At 34.1% G+C, this 22,500-nt stretch overlaps 1 protein-coding gene across 1 annotated transcript in view; it reads left to right on the plus strand.

Moving 5' to 3' along the window:
* LOC136834983 (lachesin-like) overlaps positions 1-22,500 on the plus strand; it is a 609,100-nt gene that overhangs the window by 493,996 nt on the left and 92,604 nt on the right. The window contains exons 3-4 of the mRNA XM_067097967.1: positions 15,187-15,309; positions 20,689-20,773. Of these exons, the coding sequence (XP_066954068.1) occupies positions 15,187-15,309; positions 20,689-20,773 (208 nt within the window). The remainder of the gene's footprint in view (positions 1-15,186; positions 15,310-20,688; positions 20,774-22,500) is intronic.

The following is a 22,500-nucleotide window of genomic DNA, read 5'->3' on the forward strand; positions in this document are numbered from 1 at the left end:
GGAAAAACAGGCGGGTGATTCTGACAAAGCCTCGTCGTCTGGGAGTGGTCTTGGCGCTAGGGTAGTCCACAGAAATGTTAAAGGAGTGACGGATTGATAATAACACCTGAAAAAGAAGACAGACAACGCTGGGCAGAACATTTTTTTTTGTGGGGTCATGAATAAGACAGAGATATTATTATTATTATTATTATTATTATTATTATTATTATTATTATTATTAATTATTATTATTATTATTATTATTATTATTATTCAGTGGGTGAAACCTATTCATATGGAACAAACCCACAGGGGCCACTGACTTGAAATTCAAGCTTCCAAGGAATACGGTGTGTGTTCATTAGGAAGAAATAAGAGATAGAGAAAATTTAACTGATATACCAGAACCGACAGAAGACTTCACTGTACTAACTGGTAAATTCAAGGTTTTTGACCTGGAATAAGAAACAAATAAAGAAACTTATGGGACTGAAAATAGCAGGCTATGATGTACTGTAGCGATTGTTTTAGCTAAATAAAAAAAGACATCTCGCATACTAACTAAACTGCTTAGCAGAAACAGAATATGAAATGAGGAAGCAAAGCCTGAGGATTGGAGACTGGAAATTACGTGTAGTGAAGTTGTAGAAGAAGGAGATCTGACTGAAAGAGGGAACTATTGAGGCATTTCACAAATGTCGGTAGTGATGAATATTTCATCATCAATAGCATGGAGAACGAAACTGATAAACTGGTTTTTTTTTTTTTTTTTTTTTTTAGAAAAGGCTGAAATTGCACAGATCAAATATTTGTACTGAGATGTGACATCTCGAGCATTAGTGTAAATTCAGAAATTCCCCTCCCACTGGCTTTCGTTGATTTCGAAGACAGCGCTCAGAACTCATTATAATGGAAGTTCTTACATCACTGTGGAAGTCCCGTTACTTATGTAAAACTATAATGGAAGGTTCATGTTTTGGAGCCTTGCCAAGTGAATTTTTAGAGAACAGTGGGCTGTTACATAGCACTATTAAGTCACCTTTGATGTTTGCCGTCATGGATTTTATTACGAAAAAAAAAGTGACTGGAGATGCAAAGGAAGGTTCTGACGGGAATAACAACAGAAACTTTAAAAGCTTAGGATACGCAGCTGACACACATGTTCATCAACCCAAGACCATAAGATTTAAAGAAAAAAATTTTGACAGAATTCAGCACCTACCTAGGAAGATAAGACTTAACATAAATCTAATAAAAACAGTGACAATGAGGACAGAGTACACAAGAAAGGATGAAATATTCTAAGATGTGGAGATTAATGGGGAGTGAGTCCTTCAAATTTTTAGAAACAATGATATCCAATACAGGTTCTCCCGAGTTGGGACTAAGCCTAAAAAGCACAACTCAAACAACGGGCAGGCTAATTAAGATTTGGAAATCAAATAGACTAAAACTGCATGCTACAGATTATGCATTAATTTAGCACAATCTGCACAACTATACAGACATGAATCATGGCATAACAATGAATCCCCATCTCAAAGATTTTGGCAATTTGAGCATACATCAATAAGAAGAATATTAGGAGTTAGACGGAAGGATTGAGTTAGAAATCATACCATAAGGGAAATTGCCGAAGTTCAACATGTATATGAGAAAATGATGAAAGGGACATGGAGATGGCTTGGAGATGTCCTTCGCACAACCCCTGGGAGAATGTGACACTTGTCATTCAAAGGAGCTGGAAGCCCCTGACCTACTTGGATCAGAACCAGGAGAAGGGAGGCTGGAGTTGAATGGAGATCTGTGAAAGTTAAAGCACAGAAACTATACGTGGCAGAGGTAATTTGCTCTAACCAACGTTGGTTCTAATCAGTACCGGGAAAGGTGACCAACAATAAAATCCTAGATTCCGTAATACAAACGTGCCCGTCACCATCTGAGTCGGTCATGGGTGCACGGCTAGCAACTTCACCTCAAAAAATCAATCACAACATACTTGCAAAGAGTCCTTTACGCGTTTTTAAGGCGCTTGGCCAGAAAGAGGGTTGCAAATCCAACATTGAGAATTCTCTCAGATAATGCTTGATGACAAACTTTCAAATCTTTCTTTTTTATCTAAGCAAGCACGGAAGAAGGCCAGCGCATACACATACACACGAACATATATACATATGTATGTGTATGAGACAAAGGACAGGACGTGATAATGATGAAAGTAATAATGTAGATGAAATTTCTAAAGCATTATATACAGTTACTACACTGGCCGTGTATCTTGAAATAAAAAAAAATTATTTCCAAGCTTGCGTTTGAATCTTTTTCCTTGAAATAGGCAAATTATGATCAAATTTCTCTCTTTTTATTTTTAGTAGGAGCAATAACCTAATAGATCCACGTTTCTTTTCACATTTTGGGTAACCTTTCTACTGAAAGTGCTGAATCCGAAGAATAAATGGGTAAATATATGATCATCTTTTTCTTCCCTGCTGGAATTCGAATCCACTCACACAACAGAAAGAGTTGGGTTACCACTTGAACAACTTTACTTCGAAGTGATAATCTCTCACATATTAACCTTCTGTGAGTTCGAATCCCATTAAGGAAGGGATAGCCTTTTCAATTATTTCTCGGATCTGACTCAAGGCTTTCACTGGAAAATATTTCCAGATTGTGTGAGGAAATTTCCAGGTTAGGAGGTCACTAAGACAATATGAATACGAGGTGAGTGATCAGCAGATTCTATTCTCTCCTCATGCATATCTAATGTCATTTCTCATTAATGTACGGTTAAGCTACACTCAAAGCAGTAAGGTACAGTAGCCTATTACGCTTTATGAAAGCAGCATTCTAAATGATTTAAGACGAGTTGGATAGAATAGTGGTTAAAAATTTTTAAATAACAATCATACGAAGAAAATTAATCATATGAGTAACAATAAACACAAAACGAGAGAGAGAGAGAGAGAGAGAGAGAGAGAGAGAGAGAGAGAGAGAGAGAGAGAGAGAGAAAATCGGAGACGAATGACAGAGAGAAAAAGAGAGCACAGAAAGAAAGCGATAAAGAGAGATAGGGAAAGTTGTTTAGCCACAAATAAACAAGTAAAAAATGCACCGAAGTTTCTTCGGCGCAATCGAGTTTTCTGTACAGCGTATAATGCTGTATGAGCCGCAGCCCATGAAACTTTCAGTCATGGCCCAGTGGTGGTCTGTCCTATAGCGTTGCCAGACGCACGATCTTGGCTAACTTTAACCTAAAATCAAATAAAAACTCCGGAGGCTAGAGGGCTGCAACTTGGTATGTCTGATGGTTGGATGGTGAATGATCAACAGACCAATTTGCAGCCCTCTAGCCTCAGCAGTTTTTAAGACCTGAGGGCGGACAGAAAAAGTGCGGACGGACAAACAAATAGCCATCTCAATAGTTTTCTTTTACAGAAAACTAAAATGACGTAGAACGAAAAACAGAAAAATGAAAGGTACGGAAGCAATAAGCGAGTCACAGAAGTGGTGTACGCGAAATATTAAGTAAAAAGCTGAAGAAGAAAATGAAAGATATGACTAACAATAAACACAAAACGAGAGAGAGAGAGAGAGAGAGAGAGAGATATTGGTGGAATTAGAAAAGAGGGACAGGGAGAAAAAAAGAGAAAGCACAGATCGAAAGCGATAGTGGGAGACAAGGAAAGATGAGTACCCAGGAATAAAAATGACGTAGGGCAAAAAAAAAAAAAAAAAAGAACGATAGACACGAAAGCAATGAAATCCAAGTGATGAGATTTGACTGGCGCACTGCGACAGGTAGATGCTGAGAGAGAGAGAGAGAGAGAGAGAGAGAGAGAGAGAGAGAGAGAGAGAGAGAGAGAGAGAGAGAGAGATCTGACGAATGGTTTCACTTCAGTGGTTTGAGGGTTACCCATATTTATTATAATAAAGATGACATACATTTGGGCGCAGTCTTGAACGCTCAAATCTTTCTCTTTTTTTCTTTTACTCTTTCTGTCTTCCAAGCTACGAACTATTACAGTTGACTAACAATAAGCCGAATGTTCCTTTACTTAGATAAAAAGAAGGCTTACTAGATTTTTAAATAAAAAAAGACATGCTAGATTTTTAAATAAAAAAATATACTAGAGTTTAAATAAGAAAAGATATAATAGATTTTTAAATGAAAAGACATACTAGATTTCTAAATAAAAAGCCAATACGAGATTTTTAAATAAATAAAAAAGGCATACTAGATTTTTAAATATAAAAAGACATACTACATTTTAACAAAAATCCTAGATTTTAACATAAAAAATAGACACTAGATTTTTAAATAAAAAAAGACATATTAGATTTTTAAATAGAAGACATTCTAGATTTTTAAATATGGACATACTTCCTTTTAAAAAAATACTAGATTTTAAATTAAAATAATACACACTAGGTTTTTAAATAAATAAAGGCATACTAGATTTAAAATAAAAAAGACATACTAGATTTTTAAATAAAAAATACAAAGGCATACCAGATTTTTAAATAAAAATTAAAAAGCCTTACCAGAGTTTTAAATACAAAACGACATACTAGATATTTAAAAAAAAGACACTAAATTTTTAAATAAAAAATATAGACATACCAGATTTTTCAATACAAAAAGACATACTAGATATTTACCCAAAAAAGACATACTAGATTTTTAAATAAAAAAGATATACTAGAATTTAAGAAAAAAAAAAAAGACATACTAGATCTTCATATAAAAAGGCATAATATATTTTAAAATAAAAAAAAGACGTACTAGATTTTAAAATAAAACGACCTACTAGTTTTTAAAATAAAAAAAAGACATACTAGATTTTTAAAAAATGAAAAAGACATGTTAGATTTATAAATACGAAAAGATATACTACATTTTTTTAAAGTCAACACGCCCATATGTTCTTCCTCGCCGAATGAGAGAGAGAGAGAGAGAGAGAGAGAATAAAGGCGCATATGCACGGGTGGTTAAACCACCAGATTACAGGGTGGGGGGAGGGCTGTTTCGAAACCCTCCGTGTGTGTGATGTTTTCGGTGTGTCCTGTTTCCCTCTCCAGGACGTCCGACCAAAGGTCACGCGTACTATAGCCCGAAGTCTCGTTCGAATTTATATGTAGATTTCCCGTAGGGTTTTGTGAGACTATATTGCAGCGTTAGCTGTATATTAAGGGGGGCAAATTGTTACGCTCACTACTACTACTACTGCTACTGCCGCTGATGCTGATGAGGCAAGGGGGACGGGTTAAGGCCCTCTCCCGAATCTTAATAAAAAAAAAAAAAAAGAACTGGGAGAGAGGGGGCTGGCCCCTCTCTCTCTCTCTCTCTCTCTCTCTCTCTCTCTCTCTCTCTCTCTCTCTCTGGTTCCCAATACAAACATGGACAAAATATGAAGAAAAAGGAAATGACATTATTTTCTCTCTGTGTATCGTCTCACAAAGATGAGTGTAATAGGTTACATAAATATTTTTCTCTCTGAAAAGCATGAATGTTCTCTCTCTCACTCTTACCCTCTCACATACATACATACATACATACACACACAAAACACATACACATACCCACACATTCACACAAGAACGAGCGCGCTGAAGCATATAATATATATATATATATATATATATATATATATATATATATATATATATATATATATATATATATATATATACATACATTTTTAGGGGTGACAAAAGATATTCCTATCTTTCTCTTATAACCACAGGCATACACATGAGTAATTAATCACACAGGATTACTTGTATAATTTTTCTAAGTTATACAAACGCGCATGCCTCTCGCACTACCATCTCTCTCTCGTAGGGTAGCAATGGCACTCTAGATTGTAAAACCCTTTCATCGACCTAGAATGCCAGTCAACTGTCGTGAGTAGCAGCCAGTGACAAATAAGGTATGGCAAAAACATTAAAAATATATTAATTGTTATCAGAGAGCCAACTTTATCTAGATATTTCTTTCCCTAAATGGGAAAATTAGCTTGCATATATATATATATATATATATATATATATATATATATATATATATATATGTGTGTGTGTGTATATATGTATGTGTATGTGTATATATATATATATATATATATATATATATATATATATATATATATGTTAAACGAAGAAGAAGATATATATATATATATATATATATATATATATATATATATATATTATATATATATATATATATATATATATATATATATATATATATATATATATATATATATATATATATATATATATATATATATATATATATATATAAATACCGGGGTAAGCAACGGTTACAGTAGGACACATCAGCGTGATAGTGGATCAGAAAAAAGTAATTAACTTCAACATTGTTCTATATTTCCAACGATTCGTAATATTTCCTTATGTCTCTTCAGAGAATCTGTTTAATAATGAATAAATTACAATACGGGACAACCTGTGGACACATCCGGACCCAGTCATTTGTGAATGTGTTTTAAGACGTTGCCAGTTTGTGTTTTATTTCACACAATTTTTTATGAAAAAGCTGATTGGGCGACAACTTACTAGGCCTTATTCACCCTAAGACTGATGCAAATGGAAAGAATTACGGGACTACAGCCCCAAATTAATGGGCCCACCTCTTGAAAGGGATAATACCGTACCAAGGATTATTCCAGTCCCACCGACTGGGTCCACTGCAGTAATGGTTTCCAGAGAGCACACTATTTATGTAAGCATTCGGATAGACGATTATCAATATAATTGTCAACGAACGATATAATTACAGAATTAATTATTTATAATGAGTAATAATGATTAAACTTAAAATAACTATTATTAGCTACTCGTATGGTTAGTACATGGATGGGTGAACTCCAATAAATGCCATGCAACAGATCTGATGTTTCTGACATCAGCCGCAATCAGCCGTGTCAGAACATTACTATCTTTTATTATACATTTCCTCTCACTGAACACGTCAAACAGCAATGAAACTGACAAGCAATCTTCTGTTCAATAAAATCCAATACAGAATTCCCACAATGATTGGTTTCGAGTGTAGCCTAAAACGAAAACTGTCAAATTTATAACCTAAAAATTAATGAATGGAGGAGAATAATAATAAACATATACCCTAATGTTTCGCACAAATTAAAAAAGCAACATCAAAGCCGAGAGTAACGACACCAAAAAATGCGCTGCGAATCCATATATTTTTCCTAGTGTGTAACTGGCTGGCATACACTCATATAGTATTATACAACCTTAAAAAACAAATATCTCCGTCAGGAGATGGCTGGAAGTAAGCAGCCTCATCCCAAAATACTCGCTGAAAGCTAAATATATATATATATATATATATATATATATATATATATATATATATATATATATATATATATATATATATATATATATATATATATATATATATATATATAAAAATTATATATGTATAAATGTATATACATATTTGTTCATATATTTATATACATACACATTTATATATATATATATATATATATATATATATATATATATATATATAATTTATATATATATTATATAATTAGTTTCAGCGAGTATTTTGGAATGAGGCTGCTTGCCACACGCCCTCTACTTACGGATATTCATGGGGCTTATGAGCCAAAGGTGCCTGGCATTTTTTGTATGACACTCATCCTCGTACTGTTTAATTTTAATGACAGGCAAACCAAGTGGTTTGGTGACTTTGTTACTGTTTTCCAAGTCATTAAACAGCATTTCATTTATATTAAACCATAATTTCACCACATTTTTTGCAGTCTAAACCTTATCTTTTTAGTTTTCTGTAAAGGAAAACTATTGAGACGGCTTTTTGTCTGTCCATCCGCCCTCACACCTTAAAAACTACTGAGGCTAGAGGGCTGCAAATTGGTATGTTGATCATCCACCCTCCAATCATCAAACATACCAAACTGCAACCCTCTAGACTTAGTGGTTTTTATTTCATATAAGGTTAAATTTAGCCATGATCGTGCGTCTGGCACCGCTGTAGGTTCCAGCAACACAGGCCACCACCGGGCTGCGGCTGAGAGTTCATGGGCCGCGGCTGTATAGAAAACTCGAATGCACTGAAGAAACTTCGGCGCATCTTTTACTCGTTTATTCTCGTTTTACTTTCCATGGCACTTGGAACTAGCAGTTCCATTCCTTTTTAAACTACTTAGTTCGGCCAAACAGTTTCACTCCAGTCAAAACTGCCTGTCAAAACGACCTGCATACAGACTGGCAAGGTATGACGAACAAAGAGGAGTATAATTTTTCAACATGGATAAAAGCAATAAATATGATGATATATGATTCAACGGTGTCTTTGCAGTATTTTCAGGTTCATATTAAGATTTTTTCTCCTTTATCATATATTAAGATTTTCCTCCCTTCCCACTTAGTAAGATTTTCCTCCTTTACAAGTTCCTCGTTGGGCGAGTCGATAGAGATGTCGGCCAGCACTCTGCTAGGCCCGAGTTCGCGTCTCCGGCCGGCCAATGAAGAATTAGGGGAATTTATTTCTGGTGATAGAAATTCTTTTCTCGGTATAATGTGGTTCAGATTCCACGATAAGCTGTAGGTCCCGTTGCTAGGTAAACCCATTGGTTCTTAGCCACGGAAAATAAATCTAATCCTTCGGGCCACCCCTAGGAGAGCTGTTAATCAGCTCAGTGGTCTGGTTAAACTAAGATATACTTAACTTTTCCTCCTTTACAACATAATAGGCGTTTCCTCCCTTTCCACACATATTAAGATTTTCCTCCTTTACCATACATTAAGATTTTCCTCCTTTACAATATATTAAGATTTTCCTCCCTTCCCACACATTAAGATTTTCCTTCTTTACAATATGTCAAGATTTGTCTCCCTTTTCACATATATTAAGATTGTCCTCCATTTCCCCATGTTAAGATTTTCCTCCCTTTCCACATATATTAAGATTTTCCTCCTTTACCATATATTGAGATTGTCCTCCATTTCCCCATGTTAAGATTTTCCCCCCTTACAAGCACAATGACGCGTTCGAAATATGTCACACAGACACAAAACACCTCTCATCTCAACAATCCATGCTGGCATATTTAAACTAGCACTTCCAGCACAAATTACACTAATGTGATAAACCGAAGGGCATAAAGCAAAAACAACTTAGTACAACTGACAAGAAAAAAAACAATTATAATCTAACTGAATTCCCAGTTAAACTATGAATTAAAAGCCCGAGACCTTAGGTTATAAATCATTCGTGTTCCAAATGGGAAGTCGAACATTGCGTATCTCAGTTCTCTGGAGATTTTTTCCGTTCGTATGAAAAGAGGGAATCATTTATTATTCAATGTTCTGTTATCACCGTCCAAAGAAAGCAGTAATAAAAGTCACTTTCATTCGTCACACCAGAATGACATGGGTCTCACAGTGATTAAATTGCTTGCTTGAAGACAGAGAGGTTTAAAATTTAATGAAGTGACGAAAATGAAAAATAAAACTCCCCAAAGAAAAGGTATTATATTTTCAAAACACTCCAGTACGATGTCTTGAGGGAAAAGGAAAATGAAATTTCATGAAAAACGTAAAATACAGTCTCTTAAATGTGAAAAGCATAGCGCTACGAGATACAAAAGAAATTTAAACATCAAAATAAAAGGAAAGAACAAAAGTCACGAGTAAAAATTAAAGCACAAAATCTAGAGTAGTATCTGAAGTAAAAGTGAAATACAGAACCTTCGATAAAAAAAGTACAACAACCTGGGGAATAACCAAAGCATAAATCCGTAGAAAATTTAATACAAAACTAATAAGTGACTGTAAAACTTCAAGAGGAAAAAGGGAAACAAAACGACCTTGGGAAATCGAAAGCATAATATCTTAGAGGAAAAGTCAACTGCAAGAAGCAGTAGCAAATATATTTTTTCATAAACTGATCATAAAACACTTGAAGACATTTCATAATCAAGAATACATTGCCAAGCGACCGAATAAAGGAAAGAAATCTTTACATAGTTTATTTTCGAGGTTAATACATATATGTTTACGATATTATAATGCAATGCGTTCAAATCTTGTTTCCAAACAGTGTTGTTGGTATTCATGCACACACAATTGAAATGGGGCTCCCTGTCCAGTGCACTTCTCCATTCTTGCTGCAATATATATATATATATATATATATATATATATATATATATATATATATATATATATATATATATATATATATGTATGTATATGTATATATATATATATACTATCAGACTTTATATCATGGAATGTCTCTGGCTTCACGAAGCTTGGAGGGAGTAAAACAGTTTTTGGTAGAATATGGATAATGGAATTTTTGTGAGGGGAAAAAAAACCTAAATGAGGTGCAATTGCTTGACGGAAGGATGACAGTAAAAAAATTAACAATTAACACATACATAAAAGTAATGTATATATATATACATACACACACATATATATACACAGCCCACATAAAATTTTATTATTACATCTTAATGAAAGTTTAAAGTCATTTGGAAAACGGAGTAAGTCTGATCTGACCAAGAAAAGCCACCGAGTTTCCCTCTGTACCACCCTTGATTATTTTCCTCCCACATTTTCATATTATTCTGTTTATTTATTGAAGCCACTCGTATTTCATAAATCCACTGCTCGCTGTTTTTACCAGTCGCCGGTAAAAATTAATAGGTCTTTCACTGGGCTCTGTAGCAAAATGTTATTATGAATCGAGCGGAGTGCCAACATTAATGTGTAGGAAATTTTCATGGGATGAATGCCATAGTTCATTTAAAGTTGATGGTTGTTGATTACGGTTAAGTCCTTATCACCCGGGATGAGTTAAGTGGATTAATAGTAAGTGTTGAAAACATTACTGTTATTGTCAGCAAAGGTATGATAGATGGACCTCAGCAGAGACGATCATAATTTCTGTTAGAAGAGGCCAGAGATGAATTGAGGTATAAGACTACAATAATGGCTGAAGAGGAGTGAGAGCTAAAGAGCATGGCTGAAAATTTATAAATGCTAGCAGACGCCTGGATGATGAAAATTAGGGGAAAAGAGTTTTTAAGCTGCAATCCTGATATAAAATCATGGTAGATGAATTTTATCAGTGGAATATGCCGGAGGCAGAAAACTTGACCTTTATTGCTAAAAGAGATAAGAGGTACAATTAAGGTACAAGGATATTGCTGGGAAAATTTGAGTAAAGGAATGAACATGTATTACAGAGTAGGCGTGAGGCATGAAATCAATGAACGTGACTTTACAATTTTCGTTCAAAAAGATGAAGACTTTAGCAACTATTGCTAGAACAAGTGTGAGAACACAGAAGAAGAAAACTTTTGACATTTGAAAGTCAAAAAAAGCAGAATTTGAGGAAAGTAAAAATTTCATTCAGTAAGAGGCCTAAGTAAAGAAAATTAAGGTAAGAAACTGCTATCGGTGTTAGGCGAGCTGCAAGAGATAAAAAGAAAGATTCAATAGTATTTTATCAGTGTTGAATAATGTTAAAAATTTCGGTAGAAGGCTGTGGTATAAATGTTAGCAAAGGTGTATAAAGTGAATGAACACGACTGCATAGTCTGTTGGGAGATATGTAAATACGAAAATTACAGTAGATATCTTTGCTAACAGCGTCAGGAGAGCAGTGCATAGATTTTTATGTTAACAGTGTTTGGAAAGGTATATCAGAAGTGAAGGAGAAACCTGTGTTGTCAAGGAAAGGAGAGGTGTAACAAATTAAATAACAGATACAAGATTCCTTAACCTGTTTTGGGAAAGGAGTAAAATAAGGAAACCAAGGTAGCTATTGGTGTCAGGGCAGCTGTAAGTGAAGAAAGAAAAGAATTACTTATTAGTGTCGAGAAGCCTAAAAGATGAAAACTGGTTGTAATAACAGACTTAAGGAAAATTAAGAAATTAAAGAACTGGTACATGTCTGTGCTGGAAAAAAATGTGTAAAATACGAATATTCAAGTAAAAAGGTGTAAGGAAATTCAAGAGATTAATACATGGGTAGAAGACTTGAGTTAATAGATGACACAACGTCAAGGAAATTTGAGAGATGAAGATCGTGCTATGTGTCAGCAAAAGTGTCAAAAATTAAAGAAAAATTAAATAAAGATTATGATATCAACTTAGGAATGGTGAAGAGACACAAAGACAAGCAGGCTTTTATATTATCAATGCTATAAAATTCTGAATAAATTTAAATTTACGGAGAAAATTGTATTATCAGTATCAGTACAGGTGCGATAAATATTAAGATATGAGACATCATCAAAAAAAGAAAATTAATAAAACATCGAAATGCCTACTTCTTGGAAGCAACATTACCATACCTCCTAGAAAAAGATGACATTAAATGTTTTTTTGTGACACGTTGTTGGCATAAAATAAAAAAAAATGGTAAAAATAATTCCTTTCCAAAACCTATACAAGAAATGCTACTTCTGCATTTACTCACAATAGTACTCCGCCATGCCCCCAACTAGTCATCCATACCCCATCCCCACCAGCCCACCCACCCATCCAGGATCCCCACACCCTTTTCCAATCACCCTCTTACACATCCGCCCATCAGACTCGTCTTCATCCATCACTCGCCAAATGATACATGATTGACGGATGCAGCATCCTGATGGATGTGTTTTCGTCACCCACTCTTTGTGGAATTTCTAAAAGGGTTTTTTGTGTACTGAGTTAGTGAGTTAGTTTGTTCGTTAACACGTATAATATGGCACCTTTAAATTCTTAAGTGAGCTGAATGAATGAGTGCATTGTGTGCAGGCAACTTGTTTGCCTCAACAGGATGGAATGGCCGTTACTGTCCCTCTTGCAAAGAAACGACCACCACACTGCGGCGTCAGGTTGCCACGCCTGGTTAAGACCTATGATGAACATTTCGGTGGAATCTGGTCTTTTTTTCTTTTCCAAATAAACCAAAAAAAAAAAAAAAATGGAATTCTACTAAGGCATATTTCAAGTCCCTCTCTGCCAGCATAACATATCCACAACAGCACCTATTATTTTTGTGTTTGTAAAGGGAGGGTCCTTAGCCTTTGAATAAGAGCTGTGACTATTCAAGTCTTCCAGAGAGTGGTGGAGCTGCAGCCTGGCAAATGAGAATTATACTTGCAGTAAAGGGATCTTTATGCATTACATCAACCCACCTACACAGCAATATGCAGCTTCGTTCCAGCTATGAAACATTCCTCATCCAGCTGTCAAAAACAACAACACTCTCATCTCAAAAAAAAAAAAATTGTCAGCAGGTCGACAAACTTACAATGATACAAAAGAAATAAGAATTATCCTCAAGGCAACATTCTTATGATTAAACATCGTCTCAAAGAAGCAATCTTCTTACAGCCAAGACGCAATTTTCATGAAAGCAACAATGTTCTAGGGGAAAAAATATTTCCTTACAACTCCCGGAAAAAATAATTTTTCGGACTTACAATCCTTAATTCCACAAGAATATATATATATATATATATATATATATATATATATATATATATATATATATATATATATATATATATATATATATATATATATATATATATATATGTGTGTGTGTGTGTGTATATATATATATATATATAAATGTTAATATGAATACATATATATATATATATATGTCATATATATACAGTATATATATATATACATATATGTACTGTATATATATTTTTTATATGCGTTTTTGTTCATAAACACCGTGACCTTTTACAGTTACAAATATGAAGCCAAAAGCATCGTTTACTGTCTAAATGTATATTAAGCGAATTTGTGACTTAACACCTGTGAATATATAAAAATGACACGGTGTATGTGACAAAAATTCACAATCAGCCACGTGTTACAAACTTCCCAATCGGCTATCGTGGCGGAGGTGGGCTGATATCAGTTCTTAGTACAAAACCTGAATTCGAAAGGCATATGTACAACAGAGTCGATATTAAAGTATATCTCTTTTGATGGCTCAGTGGTTACAAGTCACTGTACATCGTTTTTCTAAGCCAGTTAGGGGTTCCAATTCCACTTGTGACAAAGTTATTCCTGAGGTATAGTGAACTGAATATTAAACGATATTTGTGGCTTAATATTTGCGATTATACACACACATACATACACACACACACACACACACACACACACATATATATATATATATATATATATATATATATATATATAAATAATATATTTATATATACATATATATATATATATATATATATATATATATATATATATATATATATATATATATATAATAAGCAGCGAGTTACGTAACTCTATTTAATACATATCCTGTATTTCCTATCGTCTTCTGTTACTTCTTTCAAATGGACACCATATTCTTTGGAAGCTAGAACTTCAAGTCAATGGACATTGTGGGCTTGTTCCATATGGATAAGGCTCATCTTTTGAATAATAATATTAAGAACAATAATAAAAATATAAAAATAATTTTGTCTCACAACGGGATCAAACCTAGTCACTCAAGGGCGCTACCAACTGACCCACACAAGTCATAAAGGAAGCTGGAACCTAAGTACTTCTGTAAGTGAGGTTTATTTCGTGACAGGATGTCGCCTAACACACCAGCGAATTTTACCCAACTTCCCGACCTACCAGTGCCCCAACTGGCAGCATTTCATTCTATTTCTTGACAGGCTATCGCCTAACGCACCAGCAAGTTTTACCCAACTCCCCGAACCACCAGTGCCCCAACTGGTAGCATTTCATTCTATTTCTTGACAGGCTATCGCCTAACGCACTAGCAAGTTTTACCCAACTCCCCGAACCACCAGTGCCCCAACTGGTAGCATTTCATACTATTTCTTGACAGGCTATCGCCTAACGCACTAGCAAGTTTTACCCAACTCCCCGAACCACCAGTGCCCCAACTGGTAGCATTTCATTCGAATTACCGCCTCTATTGTGAATATGAAGGAACTATATATATATATATATATATATATATATATATATATATATATATATATATATATATATATATATATATATATATATATATATATATATATATATATATATATAATTTCTACATGTATGCATGTATAAAATGCAAGTGACTTACGTAAATAATAAAAGTCTCATTGCACTTCATTGCAGGTGGGGTGGATGCAAGCCGACACACAAACTATCCTGAGTCTTCACAAGAAAGTCGTCACCCACAACACGAGGGTGTCCGTCACCCACGACGAACCCAGAACGTGGAACCTCCACATCAGAATGGTAAGAGAGAGAGAGAGAGAGAGAGAGAGAGAGAGAGAGAGAGAGAGAGAGAGAGAGAGAGAGAGACAGAGAAGATTAAAATGAAAGAGAGAACATGTTGCTGTAACTGATATCTGAGAAAGTGACTGCCTGTGGTGGAAAGAAGGAGTAGCTGTGAACGGGACGATAGATGAAGGCATAGTTGGAACTGTACAAGTCAGAGAGAGAGAGAGAGAGAGAGAGAGAGAGAGAGAGAGAGAGAGAGAGAGAGAGAGAGACAGAACATGTTGCTGTAACTGATATTTAAGAAAGTGAACGTCCATGGTTGAAAGAGGGACTAGCTAAGAACAGAGCGATGGATAAAGGCATAGTTGGAACTTTAAAAGTCAGAGAGAGAGAGAGAGAGAGAGAGAGAGAGAGAGAGAGAGAGAGAGAGAGACTGCCTTCTAGAGAACAAACGTTGGCCTAATGGACCATGATTTATGAAGTTGTAGGAGTCTTAGATCAAGAAAAATTCTTGTCGGACGTAAAAAGAGTATTACTTCTGACTGTCCTTTCTGCAAGACATCTGGAAGTAATTTGTTATTGGTGTTGTGACTACACACAGCAAATCATGATCACTCCAGCTGGATTTAGTTTGTTTTATTGCTAATGCCTGCTGAAATACTGAATAAAAAATACTTACATAAATATATATACTTACTCGTACATACATACACGCACAAACACACACACAAACAGACAGACGTAAACACACATATACATACAAAATATATACATATATATGTATATGTGTATATATATATAATAAATATAAATATATATATACACACACAAACATATATATATATATATATATATATATATATATATATATATATATATATATATATATATATATATATATATATATATATATATATATATATATATATATATATATATATAGAGAGAGAGAGAGAGAGAGAGAGAGAGAGAGAGAGAGCATATGGAAAGAAATGGACGATGATATAACGGTCAAATGGTAAGTAATTCGGAGTGTTAGGGCAATAGGTAAAAGAAAACCTAGATACAGTTAAATAGATGCTGTGAAAGTTACCGTAAAGGAAGGGCCTTAACATTAAGGAAGAGCGCAATACTTGCCCTTTCTTTCCTATACCTCCTTCCCACCATATAACCAACCCTTTCAACTATGCATTCTTTTCACCAATACAACATCGTCCATTCTCTCCATGTAACCGAACCATCTTGAGATATTCTTATCTATCTTTTCCATTACACTAACTTTATCATTCCATGCTACTTATCTCAACACAACCAACCTACCAACATATTATGTAAACAGTTCATCTCAATAGCTTACCCCTAATACTTTCATTCATTTCAATATCCTCAACCCATTTCCATAGAAAGTTGGCTTAACAATCCCTCCATACATTCCCACATTGGCTTCCACATACAATTCAAATGTCTTCTACCACCCTGTTTGCTTCATCTATTCTGTGACTCATTATTTCTCATCCTACCATCATGAATTAATCTGCTTCCCAAAATTTATATGAATTAACCTTTTCTCATTCTTTTATCATCCATTGCCCCATCTTCCTGGTTTCCATTTAACCTCGTAACAATATTCTTGATCACATTTACTCTCAATATTCTCACTGCAAATAGTTCCAAATTCTTTTGCTGGACTCTTCGTCTTCTCTTCACTATCCAAAATCAGCACTGTCATCATTAGCAAAAAAAAATAAACATTTCACACTCAGTTCACAACTCAATTTCTTATCCCACAGCTTTGCACCTACATCAAGTGTCCTTTCTCTGATTTCTGAAATCCCCTTACCCATAAAGATATTGAACAAACACAGACAATTAAACCTCTGTATCAAAGTACCACTTCTACACCAAACCAGTCACTCTTCCGTTTACATAGTCTACCACACACTTAACATTTAATAGCACTTAGTGATTTACCTGTTATACCATACAACCTCTATATCAATTAATTCATCAAACACTTCCAGACCGGTGGACTGGAAGGGATGGCCCAATTCCCTGGTCACCTCGTTCACCAGATATCACTCCCCTGAACTTCGTTCTTTGGGGTTATGTTAAAGATATCATGTATTGAACAAAGATACAGGACATCACTGATCTCAAATAACAGATCACTAATGTCATTGCCACCATTGATGAGGTTATGCTACAGCGAACATGACAAGAAATCGAGTACCGACTTGATGTGCTTCGTGCAATTAATTGTGCTCATATAGAGGTGTATTAAATGATATGAAAAAGCTTCAATATCTACTCCTCATTCTGAAATAGTTTCCACATAAATGTTTGTTCATTTCCTTTTGTAATATATTTTTAAAGTGTACAGAGACTTTATGGACACCCTGTACATATATATATATATATATATATATATATATATATATATATATATATATATATATATATATATATATATATATATATACGTGTGTGAATGTTTGTGTGTAATTATTGAATGGCTGAATGAATGAATAGTTCACCAGATTCATATGTCATAAAACCGCGTATCAAAAAACTTTTAGATTTAACTGTGAATATACACAGGGAATACTTTGCATGAATTCCTACAGACACAAGATATATATATATATATATATATATATAATATATATATGTGTGTGTATATAAATTAAGTAAATGCCAACATAATAACTATCATGACATAACTGAAAGCTATAATTAAGTGTGCGTGTTGCTATATATCCGTTAACAACTGTATTTTCAGAATCTATGTAAGCACACAGTTATTACATACAAATAAGTATATATAAATTATATATATATATATATATATATATATATATATATATAAATATATATATATATATATATATATATATATATATATATAAATGTATATATATATATATATATATATATATATATATATATATATATATATATATACACACATACATACATACTCAAGAGACAGAGAGCGACCTCAACAAAATAACAATATATCTAGTAAGAGAATTCAGCAGCATATTTTACAGAAACCCACGAGCAGAATATAACATTCACAGCACATGTATGTTTCACTAACCACAAATGCATTCAGCCATCCCCCAAAGGCATGCCATAAAAGATGCAGAGGATTTGACAACAAAACGCAGATACTGATACCTCCAGTAAATCATAATAGCTTGGGTCTTGTCAGTCGCGACAGGGACTCATAAATTAATGCTTTAGCTTTGGCATTATTATAGTTCCAAATTAGCCGACTTTCTCAAGTTACAAGCAGAATTGACGATTCATTATTATTAATACTACCTTGACAATCATCATTTGAAACATTATCACATTTACGGAGAGCAAGCCAAAAAGGCCTTCAATAATAATAATAATAATAAATTTCAAAATCATAAACAAAAGAAAACGAAAACAGGCAAAAAAAATATATAACTAGCATGTCTACGCTGTCTTTAAAAACATAGAACACATAATTTCAACAAAAATTTAAAATCAATTGGTTCACTGGTTATCGTTCAAAAAGTATTAAATGCTTATTTGAGAGACCTTGTAGCACTCTGCAAGCCGCCGCTTCACACATTAATTTTGGGAGATTCAGCAATTTTCACATTTAAGGGCACTGTGGCTAGTTGTTTAACGACACAGCCAGACTTTAGAATTCAATCCAGGCATCCGATTTTCTTTGTTTAAAAAACAAATGTCGGCTCTCCCTTTTCACAGGGGTCCTTTCGAAGAAAATTTGTTTGAATGTATACAACTGAATTGGCTGCTATGTATAACAAGTAAAAAATGCGCCGAAGTTTCTTCGGCGGAATCGAGTTTTCTTTACAGCCGCTACAGCATATAATCAAGGCCACCGAAAATAGATCTATCTTTCGGTGGTCTTGGTATAATGCTGTATAAACCGCGTCCCATGAAACGTTAACCACTGTCCGGTGGTGGCCTATCCTATATCGTTGCCAGAAGCACGATTAAGGCTAACTTTAACCTTAAATAAAATAAAAACTACTGAGGCTAGAGGGCTGCAATTTGATATGTTTGATGATTGGAGGGTGGATGATCAACAAACCAATTTGCAGCCCCCTTAATCTCAGTAGTTTTTAAGATCTGAGGCCGGACAGAAAAAGTGCGGAAGGACAGACAAAGCCATCTCAATAGTTTTCTTTTACAGAAAGCTAAAAATGATGGACAAATAATTACTATTTCTCCTTCATATGGCATCTTACAAAACTTCTTTGAAAAAATACCATTTCAATTTCTTTGAAAGGAAAAAAAATTGCTAATAAGGGGAGAGGGAAGCTTCTTAGTTTTTAAATATTGTTGATTTTATTGGTGTTGTGTAACGGTGCTCTTACTGTCCTTAACAACACTCACTGATATTACTGGTATCAGTATTACCAATCATATTCTTTAGCGACATCGCTAATAACACTTAGTATTACTAACATTAATTACAATACTTATCAATATTTCACAATACTTTTCGATTTATCACAATAATTATTAATATTGCCGAATCTCAAGCAGTGAGAATCAACTTTAGTGACATCGCTAACCAGTACATAAAGGACATGCATCGATTTAAGTAACATCACTGACGAAATACGTCGATATTAATGAAGTCACTGACATTACGTAATAATACTACTAACATCAGTCATAATACTTATCAGTATGTACTGATATTACGGGCAATCCAGCTGTTACTATTATTATCTGTAGTGGTGAAAGTAGTGGCAGAGGTTTTAGTGGTAACAATCGTAACCTTCATGATGCTTATATGCAAAACAAAAAATTTATTCATAATAATCCCCTCTTATTATTATTGGTAATGCCAATGATCCTAAGCTATTATCACCATAATCCATATAGCATGATGTAGCTGTTTACTGATGACAGAGCAGCCTGGCGATAGTGAGGAAAAGCTGCTGATTGGTGAAAGATTTTGAAACTCCAAGGGGGGGGGGGGGGAACGAGCGGCAGTGATGTTAAGAATAGTATAGAACAGAATATAGAATTAATGGACAGAGGCCAAGTGCTGGGACCTATCATGTCATTCAGCGCTGAAATGGAAACTGATAGTATGAAGGTTTGGAAGGTGTAACAGAAGGAAAACCTCGCCGTCGCACCAGGAAACAATTTTTCAGAGATGATGGAAAGTCAGATGGAAGAAAAAGAGTATGAATGGAGGTGCAGTAAAATAAATGAGATAGGTTGCAGCTAGGGGGGAGGGGCACTGCAACGACCCTTAAGTAATGCGTACAGTGCACCACGTGAGGTGCACTGACGGCACTATCCCCCTACGGGGGTGTGATGTTATGAGAGTGAACAGCCCATCTTATATCTCTAAAATTTCTCTCCCTACAGGTGAAGGAAGCTGACAGAGGATGCTATATGTGCCAAATAAACACAGCCCTCATGAAGAAGACCCTGGGATGCATCGACGTCCACGGTGTGTGTTTGTTTCGTCTTTGCTTTCCCCTGTTATTCCTCTCGTGTATCTTTGCCTTTAGATCTTGAATATTATTTTTTTTATATCTAGTATACTATTTCTTTTTATATTATTTGTTTTTATTTCATTGGTTTTCGTGTTCTGTTTTGCTCCTGTCTTCATTTCCTTATCTTACGATTTTTTTTTTTAACTTAGTGTTCTATACTCTGTTTTTTTATCGAGTGTTACTCACTCGTTGCCCTTTTAGCTCAGCTGATTGCTTATTATTAGCATCATTGTTTTCAAATAATTACAAGTAATGTGAATCGAAACTTATTTACTAACCTAAATTTCTCCTTATATGTTTTATAAATAATTTAACGACTTGACCTTATAAAGTCTTGTGATGGTTCTAAATTTAATATGCACCTGCCGAAGTCAACGACAGGACTTGTTTTCGATTCGCGCTGCACAATTTTTGTACTTTTCATATTTTAACACCAATTGGCATAAATTTACTAGACATAAGAAAAACATGTTATTATAAACTTTCTTTGAATACCAGAATCCCATTTAATAAAACTCGCTATTGGTCAAAACTTCCGTTTTTAGATAAAATTTAGATAAAATTACCTATAGATCGTTATTCGTATGTTTAAAATTTGATGGGCAAGAAAACTTTCAATCTTTTTATGATTTTTGTTATATCATTATGATAAATATGATAAAGAGGCTTTTTTTTTTTACATAATAATAATGTACTTTTATTATGGCTTTATTTCTTGTTTTTTCAAACTAGTAGTCCGTTTGTTTGACAAAAATAAATTTTGCGATTGCAATCTGAAAGGGTTTGCTAATTTTGATTATGTTTATTTTTTTTTTTGAAGATACTAGCGTTCCATGAAAAATCTTGCATTATAATTTCACCGAGTTACAACCGCGATATAAGATCCCCTTCCCCTTCCATCCCTCCTCGATTTGACACTAGACGCCTGTAGACTACTAATCCTTAAAATGCATTAAACAATTTTCTGAGTCACATATTTTTTACTTCTCAAAAAATGAGATACTCAAACTTTATATGTGTCCTGAACAGAACGCAAAATAAGAAAATAAAAGTTTTACACATTGTCTGCTGTAACTTCCATGAAATGTTGAATTTCTGCAAAATATTTTCTATTACTCTACTTAATTGCAGATATAGCTAAAAATCCGATAACATATATTACACTTTGAAAAAAGCTTTCAAAAACTCAGCACAGCTGGGACAGTTTTCCCGCCAGCCCACTTTAACCTAAAGTTTTCAAAGTTTTATTAGTTCCATGTTTTAGTAGATTCTATATTAAAATAACAAAATGTTTTCTTATGCTTAGTGTTTTATCCCAATTGGTGTTAAAATACGTTACAAAATTATGCAGCGTGCATCCGAAAACAAGCTCCTGTTGTTGACTTCGGCAGGTGTTGTTATTAAATTTAGACTTACCATCACAATACTTAATCTTTTATTCGTTAACATTATTTATTAACAAAACATATATCTGATTTAAAATAAGTTTCGATTCACATTACTTGTAATTATTTGAAAACAATGATGCTATTCGGACAAAATACTTGCAACCAATAAGCTAGCAGAAAACTTTTCCGGGCTAAAAGGGCATCCCTGCGAGTGAGTACAAATCCGCCTCGGTAAAAAAAACTGAGCTTAGTTGCTTTTACTTACTTGGTTTCGTTCTCGTCTTATGGTTTGT

The sequence above is a fragment of the Macrobrachium rosenbergii genome, chromosome 54, assembly GCF_040412425.1.
Source record: "Macrobrachium rosenbergii isolate ZJJX-2024 chromosome 54, ASM4041242v1, whole genome shotgun sequence".
Taxonomy (NCBI): Eukaryota; Metazoa; Arthropoda; class Malacostraca; order Decapoda; family Palaemonidae; genus Macrobrachium; species Macrobrachium rosenbergii.